At 38.5% G+C, this 17,467-nt stretch overlaps 1 protein-coding gene across 1 annotated transcript; it reads left to right on the forward strand.

Annotated features, from left to right (window-relative positions):
* Positions 1-860: 860 nt before the first annotated feature.
* LOC122649881 (uncharacterized protein At4g17910) lies at positions 861-14,098 on the forward strand. The gene is made up of 11 exons (XM_043843138.1): positions 861-916; positions 1,016-1,079; positions 1,157-1,202; positions 1,559-1,692; positions 1,945-2,018; positions 2,215-2,302; positions 2,396-2,485; positions 4,589-4,662; positions 9,667-9,754; positions 13,714-13,840; positions 13,921-14,098. The coding sequence occupies exons 1-11, from the start codon at positions 861-863 to the stop codon at positions 14,070-14,072; spliced, it is 993 nt and encodes a 330-aa protein (XP_043699073.1). The 3' UTR covers positions 14,073-14,098.
* The last annotated feature ends 3,369 nt before the right edge of the window (positions 14,099-17,467 follow it).

The following is a 17,467-nucleotide window of genomic DNA, read 5'->3' on the forward strand; positions in this document are numbered from 1 at the left end:
GAACATTTTTATACTTGTAAACAAAAAGTTAAGTCAATCCTTGAAACTCTCACCGTGAAATTTTGATGTACTAAAACGGAGAGAGGAGATACTAACCGCACTGGAAACGGGCAGCAGAAGAGAGTACGAACAACAAATTCTTCCTCAGCCAAACATTGAAGGCAAACATCATTAGTAGATGTGATATAATACTTAAAGTTTATTTATTGCCAAAGCATTAGAGCTGGATTCAGCTCCTCTTCTTGAAGGGCATTGCCTAATGAGTGCCCAATGAGACATTCGACGATTGGACTGTGTTGCACACATTGCGGCATGTATCCAGTTAGCCATCGGGCCATGTGCAGCACAGCGCAGCCATTGGATAGTCATTGGGCGATGCCCTCCAAGGAGTGAAGCCCAATCCCATTAGAGCTACACCTCCGCAAAAAATAGCTTTATTTTTGAAACAATATCTAACTTCCAAAACCTCAGCCAATAAGAGTCAGTGGAGGAGGGACCATGGGTAAGGGAGGAAGAGATAGAATAATGCTGATTCATGTTAACTCTGGTTCTTTGATTTTTGACTAACTCAAACCAGGGTTTAAAAACCCAAAATTGTAATCTGACCGGTCTGGCTGATAATCGACCGGAATTGGCCAGACAGAAACCGCTAAAACAGGCATTAACCCTAGTTCCCTTGCAAGGATCGGCCAGGTTGGATCAGTCAGAATCGGGATCAACCTCAGCCGACTCCGATCCTTCTAAGTCAATTGGAAATGGAATTGAATTGGTATCGATTCTGTCAATTCCATTCGCAATTCCATGTTTTTAAACCTTGATTCACTTTCATGTCATGGAGTAGTGAGAAAAACTTCCCATCGATGCCGATGGATTCTCTTCAGAAGTCGTTCAATCCCCACAAGCAGCTAAAAGAAGAGTAAGCGTCCTGCATATCTTTTTCCGTTTGATTCCTTAGTTACCTTAGTTGTTTAATTTAATGAGTCTATCTCTAAGATTTACTTGTCTTCTGTTTCAGATTTGTGAGCAACTTGTCAGGCTCTTCCATGATTGAAATTGCTGCGTTATCGACGATTATACCTGTGAGTTCGAAGTGATTTTCTGGTTTCTTTCCAAACTTATTGCATTGTCTTTTTCTTAGTTTTCCCCTCCTTTCCAGGCTCTGATACTTTTGCGGCATTCTATCAGCTTCAAAGGACTAACCGGTAATCTTTTCCATTCCAATAAAAAAAAAAAAGGAGATAGCACTTTTAAAGTGTAATGATCATAGCTTTTCAGCTGAAGTGTGTATTATAGAATCTCAACTGCTTAATTTTCGATATGTAACATACTTGAATTTGTAATGGTTGAAAACTGTGTTACCATTTGGATATCCAGACTATGTTAGGAATTTCCACTTCTAATTTTCTTTGTGCTATTACAATATGAAAAATTCATGCATGTATGGATTTGATGCTTCTGTTTCATTGTTTGTGTCAGATTGAGATATTATGTTTCAAGGTATGTGCATTGGTTGTCTAAATAAAATGCTGTAAGATGTTAATATGATTTCCTTTTTCAGATCCCTCAAATCTTGTGAAAACATTGAAGAAAAATGATGATGAAACTGTTGTTCGCAAAGATTGGAAGGTCTACATGGTCATGCTGGTCATGGATTTTCTCTTAGTTGTTGTTCCAGCCCTTTTATTTTTCACTGTAAGTATGTTCATCTATAAGACTGAAAGCTTTTGGCTGGAGTCATGTTCTGTGAATCTAAATCCATTTCCATTCTGACTGTTTTCAAGTTTGGGGATTGTTACACCTTTAGTTTGGCAAGACAATTCTTAATGTTGGTCAGTAACGAGGGAATGAAGTGTTGGTGTACTTTGGTATCACCTGGTTATGCATGCAACATATTGAACTTTTTATCTGCTGGAGTAGTCACACATGGTTGTTTACTCTTACTAGGTCCTAGCAGAATGGGTAAATATAAGTGCCAGTTTCTTTACATTGCTGATTCTTATCTGCATTGCAGCTAAAAGGTAAAACTATCAATGACATGAAAATTTTAATCTCTTTTTGCAAAACAACATATATAATACTCCAGGTTGTTGGATAGGCAACTTGAACATATGACTGACTATGATGTTAAAGGGTAAAAAGGGGAAAAAAAAAGGAGAGAAAAAAAGAAACTATGATGTTAAAAGCTTGAGCTAAAATTCTGTGTGCTTCATCCAGATTTCGCTCTTGTTCTCCTTGCCCAAAGGAAGGGCCCCAACTCGTAGATTCTTTAAGGACATGTATTTCATCATACAGAGTTACGATAGTAAGTGGTCTCATTTGCATTATTTAGTCTATTAATAAGTTTGTTTTGGTTTAAATAATTATTTTTGTTCCTCACAAGGATGATTCTGTGTAGATGATTACAACGTGTCTTTGCATTTTGGCTGTTGACTTTAAAATATTTCCTAGAAGATATGCTAAGACAGAGACTTTTGGTACTAGTCCGGTATGCTCTTTAACTGTGCCAGAAAATCCTGTTATCGTCCCTATCATTATCATTATTATTATATTGCTACTCATTCTTTCATGCAAGTGGAATTTTTTATAACTTTCATAAATTTCTTATCTTAGTCATTGGATTAATTCAGTCAGTTAATTATGCCAAAACTTGCATGCCCAGATTGTTGCATTCATTACATTTTTTCTTTCTATTGGTAAAGATATAAACTCATTAAACTTGAAAATTCATTGGTCATAATGTGTAAGAACTAAGAAGCACATTAAAGGAATATATTTTAAACAACCTCCACTGGAATCTTCATGAACATTTTTTCATATATATAACCAGCCTTTCACAATTTGATATTGTTGCATGAGAATACTCCTGCATTTATGAATTGGAAAAATCATAAATTAGCATACCATAAAAGCATTAAACCATATGATAGAGTAGTATCATTATCTCTCCCTATTCTTGCGAGATTTTCAATGGAGGCTACTCCTCTCATTGTTGATGATCTGAATTCTGAAATGCCTTCTTGCTTCTGACGTCTGTAGGTGTGCTAGTCAATTACTAGATAAGGATTGACTAATAATGTGCCTCTCATGCTTTTTTTTTATTGGAGGAACATGTGAGGTTCGGGAAAAGATTTCCCAAACTTTGGTATTCTCTAGCTACATACCTGTACCTGGAAACCTTCATTTTTTTTTTCTAGCATTCCTTAGGCAATGAAAGAAAAGAAGAATCATCCTTTTAGCTGAATGATTAATTTGTTTGAACAGATTAGCCAAACTCTAAAACTATTAATCTGAAAGAAGTGCAGTAAGTGCCTTAAAACCTAGAACTATATCTGAGGTAACTGCCACTCGGCTATTGATGGTTGCAAGGTGACACACCCTATGTTATTAATGGTCATCATTGATCACTATTGACAATCTTATCAGCTTGGCCCGCTCTACTCTATTGAGGGCCAAGTTGATAGAGTCCATCTTGTCTGAGGACTGAGCCCATTAGCTTTATATTCTATTTACCTTGACACCTTAATTAAATGTATAGAGGAATAGGAAGAGAGAGATAAAAAGAAGAAAATATGGAGTAGAAGAATGAGAGACCTTTGAATCTTGCTTGCTTACAAAAGCAAAAGCCATGAAGGCTCAAAACATAGAAGTACCGTTATGTTGTAAAACATTTGCATCAGTGATGCATAATAAATATCATATTTGCATACTTTACCATCTTCAAATTTTCAGCAACTTCTCTATGACATTGCTTTCTCAAATATCATGATTGTTGGCAAAAGCAATCCATCTGTATCTGATGGATATATGTTGATGTATACAGTATACATTAACGCTGCCCTTCCCTCACAGTTCGAGCTTTTAGGTGAAACGAAAGCGAACATGGTATCAGAGCAGGGAGGTAAAATGTTCTACTCCTGGGAAGTGCATCGGAAGAGTTTTTTTGACATTTCTTCTCCCTCAGTGCCTTGCGAAGGAAATGCTGCATGAGCTCCACATGCAAGGACCATGGGATCTTGGCCTGCACGTGCGGGGGAGTGTTGATGTATACATTGACGCTGCCCTTCCCTAACAATTTGAGCTTTTAGGTGATACAGTAGCGAACAACATATCTATTTTAACAAAAATATTAGAAAGTGAAAGAATCAAAATAATGACTTATTTGGATGAATTGTTAGTGCTTATGGACCCAATGTTTTGAGGGTGGCAGTGAATAGAGGGGATGATGGCAGTTGGTAATGAGCTATCAACAGTTAAATGGAATCTGTGTGTATTTATGTTGATGCAAGGGGCAAAAAATGATTTAATCTAACAGTTGACAGCTCCATGGAACCTTGATAATATTCTTTATCCATGTTTCAGTTTGCAGTTCCAATAATCATTGCCTTCTCCTTGAGCCTGTGTAATTTCTTTAATGCTTCATGAAGCTTAACTTACCTCCTTTTTTTTTGGTGTTGGGAGGGGAGGGGAGGGGAGGGGAGGGGGGGAGGTGATAAATAAACTGAACATAATAGTTATGCATTTGTTTCCATTTATGAAATTTTATTTTTGATTAGTTGAATTTAGACTTTTCAATTTGGTTTTTTGACAGATGGATCTAGGGGTAGGAGCATTTGTGCTAGCAAATTCTCTGGTTTCTAGACAAGCACGGAAAGTTTCATCAAGGTGAGTCATTTCACTGTCTGAGAATGCTATCACTCAGCATTACAATGAGAAAATTCTTATTCTGTTAGTGTTTTCCTCCTTAGGCTCTGTTTGTTTCTACGTAAAAGCCATGCAAAGAGAAATGCTGGAGGTAAAATCAGTACAAGTCAAGATTTTAATTGAAAATTTTCCTTTATACTCAGTTATTACCTGAAAACAAATGGAACCTATATTACTATTTGGGTGCCTGTCAACTACAGCTCTAAAATCATGATTTTCTATTTCACTCTATCTAGGCTCATATTTTTTTCTAAATCATATAGCAACTACAGAAATCAGGCCTTTCCGCATTCTTTGCCTTCCCCGTGTTCTTCAGAGCTTTTGTCGTGCACCACTTTACTCATTTTCACTGATGCAGTTATTGGTTCATAACTTTTCTAAATCATATAGCTCGAAAATCATGATTCTATTTCATTCTATCTAGACTGATATCTTTTCTAAATCTTATAGCAACTACAGAAACCAGGCCTTTCCTCATTCTTTGCCTTCCCCTTGTTCTTCAGAGCTTTTGTCATGTACCACTTTACTCATTTTTTCTGATGCAGTTATTGGTTCTTATGCACTGAGGCAGTGGAATGGCCTCCTTTCCTATATCTCTTCACCTTGGTTGTTGTACTAGCAATTGATACCTGTTGATGTATACATTGACACTGCTCTTCCCTAACAGTTCGAGCTTTTAGGTTAAACGGTAGCAAACATGGTATCAGAGCAGGGAGGTCAAGTGTTCAATTCCTGGGAAGTGCATCGGAAGAGTTTTCCCGACATTTCTTCTCCCTTGATGCTGCACGAAGGAAATGCCACATGAGTTCTTTGTGCAAGGACCATGGGATCTTGGTCTGCACATGCGGGGGAGTGTTGATGTATACATTGACACTGCCCTTCCCTAACAGTTTGAGCTTTTAGGTGAAACGGTAGCGAACAATACCCTACCTATTTGCCTATTAGCCATAGAGTCTGTCAGACCCCTTCAGAGAGATTTCTTGCATCTCTGGATATATAGTTTCATTTTCATGCCCATTGAGTACTTCTGTCATCCCCCCCCCCACCCAAAGAAAAGAGAGAATTTCTGCCCTGTGCCTTTATTCTTGCATTTAAATAATATGATTCCAGGAATGATAGTCCCTGGCTATAGCTGAATGCTGACATTCATTGCATGCCATACCATAGTTTTCACGGCGTCTAGGCTATCCTAGGCATTGGAGGAGGGAAAATTCAAGGTGACACCAAGAAGGCATCAAGGTGTTGCCTAGGCAACGCCTTGACAACTATGTGCCATACTACCTTTTTTTATTTATATCTATGCGTCATCAACGTTTCTCACCTTGTCTATTATTTTCTTAGTGCTTGACACTTATTTTAACACATGAATCTTACTCTAGTACAAGAAGACTTTGCTGGAACCAATGTTTCTCACCTTGTCTATTCTTGGCTAACCAAGTTGTTTAATAAGATTATGAGCACAAGGAAAATGCCACATGAATGGAGGAGAAGCATTGTGGTCTCAATTTACAAAAATAGAGGTGATATACAGAGCTACAATAACTATAGAGACATAAAACTAATGAGCCATTGTATGAAGTTATGGAAGAGGGTTATTGAAACCCAATTGAGAAAAGAAACTACTATTTCAAAGAACCAATTTGATTTTATGCCAAGAAGATCAGCGATGGAAGCTATTTTCTTACTTAGGAGGCTCAAGGAAAGATGTAGCGAGGGCGAGAAGGATCTCCATATGGTATTTATTGACCTAGAAAAAGTCTGCAGCAGAGTCCCTAGAGATTTAATCTGGCATATATTAGAGAAGGGAACCTCCCCTGACCTTTCTGACAATTTAGGGAACCTCCCATGCCCTTCTGACAACTATTCAGACCTCCCCTACTTTTCAAACTTGGTTTCACTTAGCCCAAGTCCGTTAACGGTGTTAGTAAAATACCTGCTACGACCAAAATGCCCTTCTTCTTCGTCTTCCTCCAACAACCCCATCAACGCACCCTTTCCCTTTCCCCTTTTTTTTTTTTTTCTTCTTCTTCATCTTCTTCATCATCATCATCTTCTTCTTCGTCCTCCTACAACCCCATCAACGCACCCTTTCTCATTCCCTTTCTTCTCCTGCAAGCCCACCTATTCCCACCCCTTTGCAACCCCATTCCCTTGGTAGAGAAATAGAGAAACTGAAAAGTTAAATGCAATTACTTCGATTCATGCATCTATACACTCGAGATTCATCATTCATGTACTAATAATTAGCACAAGACGAGCACCAAAAGATCAATAAGTGTAGCTACCAGTCAAAGAACAAATGAAGTTTTAGGTTTTCATGCTTTCCTTTTTTTCTCCCCACGATGAAGGTAAGTCAGGAGCTTGCACACAAATGAAGATTGCTACCAGTTGGGCAACCACGAAAGCTACTACAAGCAATCAGCCAGGGCGCTCCATCGACCTCATTTTTGGTGAATTCTTGAGTTCTGAAACAATTAGAAGAAGAAATTGAAAGAATAAGAGTTGCAGATGGAAATCTCCCAGAAATCTGAGATGGAACTCCAATCAAATCCCCAAGATTCCGAATTCTCCAAAAAAGCTGTCCACTCTTTCTTCTAAAAGAAATCCTAATCCCTATCTCTCATTCGATCTCTCTCTTTTTCTCTCCTTCCTCCTCTGTCTTATTCTCTTGCCATTTATCTCCCAAAACTCTTCAAACCAGAAAAGATCAGAAGCCCTTAAAACCGAAAATCGAGGAAGAAGACCGCTGCCCTCTTTTTTTTTTTTTTAATATATTCTTTTGGGTTTCTTCCGTAGCTCACTAGCACAATTCTCGATCCTTCTTGATGTATTCCAGTCCAAGGATCGACCTGGACCCGCGAGCTAGAGAGAGCAGACTGGGAGTGTGGGAGGGGCAACAATTGCTTTGTCTCTGCCTCTCTGGGAAATCTCACCACCACTGCAGATTTCCGTCGAAGAAGATCACTTTCGGTGACTGGGTGAGGTGGGCGATCGATTAGAGTTGCAGGTTTGGGTTTTTTTTGGAACATGGAAGGTAGTAGAGAAGAAGAGGAAAAAGAATAAGAAGAAGAAAGGGAAAGAGTGTAGGGGCAATACGGTAACTTCCTAAAGGGAAAATAGGTATAATTGTGAGGTTTCTTAGGTTTTTCAAATTTATCCGTTAACTGGCGTTAAATTACTAACAAACTTGGGTTAAGTGAAACCAAGTGTGAAAAGTAGGGGAGGTCTGAGTAGTTGTCAGAAGGGCAGGGGAGGTTTCCCTGAATTGTTAGAAAGGTCAGGGGAGGTCTAAGTAATTTGCTCCTAAAGATATGTATGATGGTGTGGTGGTGACTACCGTAAGAACTGTGGGGGGTTAAGGTAGTGAATTCCCAATTGAAATTGGATTACATCAAGGATCAGCCTTAAGCCCATATTTGTTTGCGCTTATCATGGGTGGTTTAACTAGAGACATCGTAGATGAGGTTGCTTGGTGTATGCTTTTCACTGATGAATTGATGATATTGTTTTGGTGGATGAGACGAAAGCAGGAATTAACACCAAGTTGGAGTTATGAAGATCAAACTTGGAATCAAAAGGTTTTAAGATAAGTAGAACAAAGACGGAGTATATGGTGTATTACTTTAGTTACACTAGGACGGTTAATGAGGTGGTGAATATTGATGGGAAGGAGATTCCACAGAGTGATTATTTTAGGTATTTGGGCTCAATCATAAATAAATAAGATGATATAGTGGATCATGTTGCTTAAAATAGGTTGGATGAAGTGGAGAGGTGCGTCTAGAGTGTTGTGTGATCGGCATATTCCTTTAAAGCTTAGGAAAAAATTTATGGGACTATCATATGATTGGCTATGATGTATGGTGCAGAATGTTGGGTATTTAAGAAGTGTCATATAGATAAACTAAGTCTAGCGGATATGAGGATGTTGAAATGGATGTGTGGCAAAACTATGAAGGACGAAGTAAGGAATGACCATATCAGAGCTGAGTTGGGAGTATTTTCGATACATGATAAGCTACGGGAAAGTCATTTGAGTGGCATGGTCATGTTCAACGGAGGCCTTTGGATGCTCCAATACGGAGGAGTGATTTGATTCAAATTGAAGGATCTAAAAGAGATAGGGGCAGGCCTAAAATAACCCTAGGGGAGGTGGTGAGGAAAGACGTGCATAGTTTAGGCCTTATACCAAGTATGACTTCAAATAGAGCTGATTGGAGAGCAAGGATCCATGTAGCCAACCCTATTTAGTTGGAATAAGGCTATGTTGTTGTTGTTTTAGGTTCCCACCTGAACCTCATTAGAAGGATTCAGTCATGAGGCTGAGTTCTCTGTTAGACTCAAATCTTTGGTATTGTCAAATCCAAAAGTAGTGTTCTTGCCTGTGTTCCACTAGATTTGCTTGCATCTCCAGCAGAGTGGCATCCAACGCAATTATCCCACATGACTCCTCAGAAGGTGAGATTGCTAGTGTTAAATCACTTGCAGGATAAGTTCTTGATTCCTGCTCAGCAACCTGTTAGAGCCCTAATATTCACTGCAACTCTTTGTTTCTTTTCTTTCTCTGTTGAATGTTTACACATGTACAATGATGAGTTGGGTCTTTTAGACTTGTGCTGTACTAAGATTACAATTTTAAGTATGTTCTTCAGAATCAATTCATTGTGTTAGGAAATGCACTGGACACAGGTTGAATTCATGTTACTTTTAGTTGCCTACTGGATTGAACTAATTTCCATTACATGAATTCTATTGTTGTCCTTTTAGCTGTAAATAATGAAAGGGACTTTGAATCCTTTTTTGTCTGTAAATTGTTATTGGATTTTGAAAGTAATGGGGATAATGATGCTTCCCTGCTTATTTTTCCATTCTACACTTGATGCACTGTAAATTTGTTATTGCATTACGATGTTTGAATATTCTTTTGCACTGCTGTGCTGTGGAACTAAGTTTTACTCTCTTCAGGAGTTGGAAGGTTGCTGTTCAATCTATAAGTCCACTGATCTTGCTGGGATTTGGTCGGGTTATTTTTACTACAGGTGTAGATTATCAGGTGGAGAACTTTTACTCATGCTTAGTCTTAGAGTATGCATGTTACTATTAAGGTGATATTTCGGGTACTTTTAAACTAAGTTATCCATGTTGAACTTTAATCTAATTATTTTGTTGAGAAATGGTAACAATACAGCCTTGATACAGCAAGGAATGTGTCTATCACACTTGTTCAATATGGTGCACATAACAAACAGCACTGATAAGTTATCTGGAATTTTATGTGAATTAATCTTATCCAATAGCAATTAGATTGGCATTTTGAACTTTTTTCCGATCATCTATTTGTTGAGCACTATGATTTTATTTGAATGAGATTGCTTAGGCAATAGCCTCCTTTCACCCTCTGAAAGTATTTAGTTGTCACATTACCTCTATTAACCCATCATCCAAAGTCCACTACTTCATTATCATCACTACCAGAGCCTTCTGCCAATTATGGGGGTCAGACACACAATTTCTGCTTGTTCACTTACTAGTCTACTAGGTTCATCCGTTCATGTTTGTATTTAAAGAATGAATGTGTATGTATGCAATTATGGAAATGCAACATATAGTGTTAAAGGGATTGTCTGGATGACACCTCTTTGGGTGTATTTGGAACATGTAACCTTCTTTTGAGTGCCCCTTTTCTTATTCCCAAAAGTTTTTTAAATCAAGGGTATATAAGAGGGTTTTCAAAATTATTTGAAAGTGACTTATCATTATGTCATTTTGAAGAGTTGTCATTGTCTCGCATGCTTTTCGAATACACACGTGAAGGACAGGTTTTACCCTCATTGAAAGGTAAAAGGGTGTTAAACTAGAGGGGAGAAAAATAAGGTTACATATTTTTTGACACCTTAAGTGGTGTAAATAAGAAAATCAGATTGTTAAAAGATAGAATTATTGATTGATATTTAATGAATGATAAAAAAGCTGCATATAAAGAATTTTAAGTCATTGTATCATAATACCCTGCCATATAGAACAAAAAACACAAGGGAAATGAAAACGAGTAACCACAGTTTAATTCAGATTGAAGGAACTAAAAGAGCCAGGGGCAGACCTAAAATGACCTTAGGAGAAGTATGAGGAAAGACATGCATAGTTTAGGCCTTGTATCAAGTATTACCTTGAATAGAGCTGATTGGAGGGCCCATTTCGTTGGGATAAAGCTGAGTTGTTGTATATACAATGAAACATATTAATCTTGATCTACACTATATGTGGAATATTCACTGATGGCCGTCAATTGCTTGAAATTAGAGTATTTTAAGTTTCTGCAACATCAACGTATTTTATAGACTAGTCATTTAGGGAAGCACTTTGTTAATTATTACAACTGATTCTACATGAATTATCTCCATATTGGAACTGATTTTACAATAAATAATATCTCACTCAACTGAACTCCTCAAAATTGTGAATATGATTCTTAGAATTAAGGAGGAAAAATTTCGCTTCCAGAAATTTGCTCCAGAAGAGTGAAAAAATCATAGAATTAAGGGACAATTACGTGTGCACCCCCTGTACTTTGGCCAAAGTAGTAATAAACCCGATGCTTTGAAAAATTGTCTTGTACACCCACTCGATTTATTAAAAAAACACAAAATTAACAGTCCGTTAGGAACTGACTGTTAAGTGATGACGTGGGATATAATTTGACCCTCCCTTCTCTTCGTCCTCCCCAAACTTCACCCATCATCCGTGTCTCCATGCGAGTAAGAGGTGAACCAGTGGATTCCAGAAGAGGGAGAACAATCCGACAACCAGAAGAACAGCCGATCACTTTCGCATTCTCGAGGTGTCTTCATCCTCCCTAATTAGGGTTCCTCATCCCTGTTCCTCTTCCCTGTCTCGTCTCCGTGCAAAGAAGAGGAGAACCAGCAGACATTTGGACATTTCAGATGATGGTTTGAAGAATACTCCGGCAACACTCTGGCAAGCAGTAGATCAGCGTACACTCCTGTGGACTTCCACACTCTTGGAATAGCTTCATCCTCCCCAAACCTCACCTTCATTCCTGTCTCCATGCAAAGAAGAGGAGAACCAGCGGATCAGAGGATAATTATAAAACAGTGTCTTACGTCTACAGAGAGTCGAAATGGTGGGAGCGATTACCACACAGTGTTCGTTGATTTTAACTAAAACCCAAAACCTATTCCAGGGGGAAGAAACCCAAATCAAATTTTCAGCCAAATCCATCTGAGAAACATTCTGCCCTTATCCATATTCCATCCAAATCTCAGACTCAAGGCTAACAGATTCCGGCTTCATTTCATTCTCAAGGCTTCTTCTTCAGGTGAAATGCTTTCTTTCTTCTTCAGAATATCCTCTCATTCTCCTGAATTTGATGTAATTTTCTGTGATTGTAATGATATTCTTACTAAATACATTCCCACTTCTTTCAGTTGGGTGGTCATGGCACAAGCAAAGAAATAATTCAAATTCTCGAAGTTCAGAATTTCATTCCACCGCTTATCAGTTTAATTTATAAATTTTTTATGCCTTTCCTTCTGAGTAATTTTAATTAGAGTTAATTTTGTGTTTCTGGCTTTCTCCCTGTTGCATGGTGTGCTTATAAAACACCAATTCAAAGCCCAAAATTTACTTGTTAATTACAGCTAACTCACATTGCAACCAAGGCCAGCCCCTGTTTTCCTTTTGATTTCCTTATGAAATAGCGAATTTGATCAATATGAAGAAATGCGTTTGGAGTACTGATTGTTCGTTGCCTGGAGGGACCCATGCATGGACTCATTTGATCAATAGAATGGCTGAGCCATTACATGTGAAACTCATGATGTGGGAATGGATAACTCAACCCCAGTAGGGTGGGTTCAACAAAAATCTCAAAAGAGAGGAAATCCAAAAGCATCTTGTAGACCGTGGAACTTGATTGCCAACTTGTGAAGTAAGCTTTTTTAGGCACTTGGGGTTTCTTGTAATGGCTCTGCGTGTGTGTGAGCAACACAGGAACAGAAGGCCCTCACGTTAATAAGATCCACATGTCCACTTTCTGGGAACCGGAGGTTGCAGGCGTAGTCGCCTTGCCCAGCACTGATAGTTCGCCCAAGAAATAACAACGGTCATATTAAGGGTTTGGGAATTTGAGTTATTTTTTATTTTGTTAGAAGAGGGTAATAGTATCATTACAAGTGCAAATTATATCCCACGTCATCACTTAACAGTCAGTACCTAACAGACTGTTAGTTTTTTGTTTTTTTATAAATCGAGGGGGTGTACAAGCCAATTTTTCGAAACTTTGGGTTTCTTCTTATTTAGAAAAACTACAGGCAGTGTACTCATAATTTTCCCTAGAGTTAATGTGGAGAATCATTTTTGTGCTACTTTTTATTGTGGTCTGAATTGTTCTGAAGAATCAAAGCATAGTTTTATAAGCCAGAACAGAGGGTTAACGGAAAAGCTGCCCGGTTTCGTTCAGGCTGGTTTAGACCTGTTTTGACCGAACAAACCACAGTTTTGACTAAAAGGGAAAAATAATAAACAAATGCCAAAATTTGAGAAGTGCTAATAAAAAATAAAAACCTGTCAACAAAACCGGGTGGTTCGTAAAAAATGGATGGTTTTAAAGCACTTCAGGGTATTTGTCTGGTATTTGAAGTGGGCGGTCATGAGTGGGACCAGACCGAAGAGGGGGCAGTTGCCCTTTTTCTGGTTTGACTGCTGGTTTGATTTGGTTTTTAAACTATGATCGAAAGCCAGTCAGAATCACTGTGCAGTAAGTCATACAAAACATATTTCTCTCAGCGCTCATGTTCTTTTTTTAATAATATCACTTGTCATTGGATTCATTAGGAGGGAGTTTTCATCCATATGTCTGTAACTAAGGACAAATCTTCATTTGGGAAGTCTTGTAATCTCAAATGTGGATGTAGAATTCTAGTGACATAGTCACACTAATTTCTTTCTCGTGGTTTATGTACATGAGATCATTCTTCTAATTATTGCTTGTAGGTTCACGTGGGGGAATATGGCGTCCACTGGAATTTCTTTTTCACACTTGCTGCTGTATCCATTCTAACGTTTATGACTAATATTCGTACTCAGAATTGTGGTATATTAGGTTCATCAATTCTCTTAGGTATTTCTCCCATTGGCTGTTTATTTTCCCATAAAAAAGAATCCATTGTGAAGTTGACTGATTTTTCATTCTTCTTCCAGGATACCAAACATGCTTGTTGTATGGGTTAAATGAGTATCTGCTTTCAAATAGAAGGGGAAAGGACATTATTAGCCAAAATAAGGAGGGCATATTTAGTATATTTGGTGAGTGTGATGGGTTGATTGAAGATCTTCCCCTTCCGGTGTTTTAAATTGGAATAGTGCGTTCTGTCTCATGAGTTTGTTGTACCTACATTCTATCCAAAGTACCGTGTTTAATACGAAATGGTGTGGATATGTGAATGTGGGTATGGTATGTGTTTTGGGCACACTTGAACACTTATCTTTTTTGTTGGATGGGGTAGGTACCCATTACTAGCACATGCACACAGCACACACTGTGGACTTGTATTATTACAAGGCCATGCCCTTTAAACCTACGAATTGTAGATTTTTAGCATGCTATTACATTTTGGAGTTCTTAACATCATGTTGCAAGATCACAGTTGCCTACTTTTGTTGCCTAATATTTTAATTTTTGGATACAACTAATGAATGTATAACAATAACAAAACCTGAATCAGTACCTGGACACAAGGAAGAGAGAAGAGAAGAGAAAGGAGAAAGAGAGAAGTCAAAGAGAAGATGAGAGAAGAGGAGAGAACACAACCCACGGTTTGAGTAATGAGCAGAATACTAAAACAGTGGGTTAACAGTGGGTTGGGGGGATCTATTTATATTAATCATAAAAGCAATTACAACTAAAGACTGGGTCCACAACTAAGGACCAACTTAGGAGTAGACAGAAATAAGGAATAAAGACTTTACAATAATACCCATAACACCTTTAAAAAACCGACACACCTAAACCCATAAAACCGACACCATATAAGTTAACACTCCCCTTCAAGCTGGAGCATAGATATCACCCATCCCCAGCTTGGAACACCCTTGGAGAAATACATACTGAAACAAGGATTTGGTAAATAAATCTCCAAGTTGATTATTGGAGTTAACAAACGGAGTGGAAGTCTCTTCATCACTGCATCCTGACCCAAATGACAGTCCACTTCAATATGCTTAGTCTGCTAGAGTACATATTGTGAGGGTAGAATGGGAAATAGAATGAGAAATAAGCACATGTGTATTTGTCGTTAAAAAAAAAGGGATTTATTTAATCTTACTTTTCTTTTATCTAATGTGAGTGAATAGAGGGGAAAGGCATCGATTAATGCCCTCTAACCTTTTTTCTGCACAACTTCTTCTTCCTCTTCTTCCTTCTCTTCTTGATTTCTATTGTTTCTTTAGCATACTACAAGTACAAACTTGGTGAGAGTCGGCCACAGTCACTCTCTCTTCCTTTTCCTATAGACTTGTAACCCTTGAAAAGGTGAGGGTTCCGAAAGAGGCTATATCATGTGAGAAAAATGGATTAGTGTTGTCCCCATCAACCAAGAGATTTGAAGCTTTTGATGTGAAATAGACAAGGGAGCTAAACAAACCTACCGCCAGGTGTACATTCTAGTTCCGTTGGAAGTGGGTCCAAGCTCTCTTGAATTGCCCTGGGTTTGTCTTTCAGGTAGTGTTAACCTCCTTTGCAAATATGTTTCCTTGTGTGTTCACAACTTTAAACCGTGATGCCCTATGATACTGACAGTTGCTGGAATGTTGGCTGTGTTTTTGATATATGTGCTGTATTGGACCTCTTTGATGGTTACCCGTTGCTGAGTGTAAATAAAATCAGATTAATTGGAGAAGATGGACAGGAAGAAGATGAAGAAGAAGAGAAGAGGCTGTCATCCTTTGGGGAGAACAACCGATCGTTGTTGAACTCCCCCTTTCACTAATAAATATAAAATAGGGTTCAAGAGACAAGAGGGGACAAAATCCCCAAAATAACCCCACTAAACCCATCTCGGTATACCGAGATGCCAAATCTCGATATGTAACACTCCCCTAAAGCTGGAGCATAGATGTTAATCATGCCCAACTTGTGACAAATATATTCAATTCTCACACTTCCCAAAGACTTTGTAAAAATATCAGCAAGTTGCTCTCCTGTACGAACATGTTGTGGAGCAATAAAACCTTCTTGTAGTTTCTCTCGAACAAAATGATAATCAACCTTTATATGCTTCGTCCTCTCATGAAACACAGGATTGGAAGCTTTATGGATAGCAACTTGATTATCACACCACAGCTGTATAGGTAACTCCTTAAATTTCAACTCAGTCAACAACTGCTTCATCCACATCAGCTCGCAAGTAACCTGTGCCATAGCCCGATACTCTGCCTCTGTACTAGATCTTGCTACTATTGGCTGTTTCTTACTCTTCCAAGACACCAAATTTCCCCCCCACAAAGACGCAATACCCAGTAGTAGACCTTCTATCCACAGGAGAACCAGCCCAATCAGCATCACAAAATCCCTCAACACTTCCATGACCATGATTAGTGTAGAGTAGACCACGACCTGGAGCTTTCTTAATGTATCTCAAAATTCAAATCACAACATCCCAATGTGATGTCGTAGGAGAGGACAGAAACTGACTTACTACACTAACCAGAAAGGCAATATCCAATCGAGTCACAGTGAGATAATTTAATTTTCTAACAAGTCTTCTATATTTTTCCGGATCATCAAGAGCATTACCACTATCAGCTGTCAACTTCAAATTTGGGTCCATTAGAGTATCCAAAGGTTTAGACCCAAGCATGCCTGTTTCGGAAAGCAGGTCAAGAATATATTTCCTCTGAGAGAGAGAAATACCTTTGCTAGACTGAGCTACCTCAACTCCAAGAAAATACTTTGAAATTTACGCTACAAATGTATCTTCAACTGCTTAATGCCGTCAACATCATTACCAGTGATGACTATATCATCTACGTATACCACCATAAATATCCTGCCAACCTTGCTATGCCAGTAGAACATCGAATGATCACTGCCACACCGAGTCATCCCAAATTCCAGAACAACATCAGAAAATCTCCCAAACCAGGCCCTGGGAGATTGTTTCAAACCATACAACAACTTCTTAAGCTTGTACACTAAACCAGATTCCCCCTGAGCAACAAACTCAGGAGGTTGCTCTATATAAACTTCCTCATGGAGATCACCATGAAGAAAAGCATTCTTCACGTCCAATTGAAAGAGAGGCCAATGATGGGACGCGACAAGAGATATCAAAAGACGAACAGATGCACGTTTGGCAACAGGGGAAAAAGTATTAAGATAATCAACCCCATAAACCTATTTATAACCTTTGGCAACCAAGCGGGCCTTCAAACGAGCCAAGGAGCCATCAGGGTTCACGTTAACCACATATACCCACCGACAACCAACAACCTTCTTGCCAGCAGGTAACTGTACAAAGTCCCAAGTGTGATTGTTAGCCAAAGCAGCCAATTCCTCCTCCATAGCTATCCTCTAGCCAGAGTGGGATAATGCCTCTGAAACAGACTTAAGGGTAGGATAAGACTCAACAGTAGAGAGACAAGTAGAAAAGTTAGCCAATAAGCCCGTATAAGAAACAAAATGAGAGAAAGGATGTTGAGCACAATTACGAACACCTTTACGAAGAGAAATGGGAATATAAAGATTAGA

Source organism: Telopea speciosissima, chromosome 2, assembly GCF_018873765.1.
Source record: "Telopea speciosissima isolate NSW1024214 ecotype Mountain lineage chromosome 2, Tspe_v1, whole genome shotgun sequence".
NCBI lineage: Eukaryota > Viridiplantae > Streptophyta > Magnoliopsida > Proteales > Proteaceae > Telopea > Telopea speciosissima.

Bases quoted from the DNA above. Each gene is read 5' to 3' on its own strand.
- LOC122649881 (XM_043843138.1), top strand. From the start codon at position 861: ATGCCGATGGATTCTCTTCAGAAGTCGTTCAATCCCCACAAGCAGCTA. The intron at 1,080-1,156 runs GTGAGTTCGAAG...CCTCCTTTCCAG, and splicing joins CGTTATCGACGATTATACCT to GCTCTGATACTTTTGCGGCA. The intron at 4,663-9,666 runs GTGAGTCATTTC...TACTCTCTTCAG, and splicing joins GCACGGAAAGTTTCATCAAG to GAGTTGGAAGGTTGCTGTTC.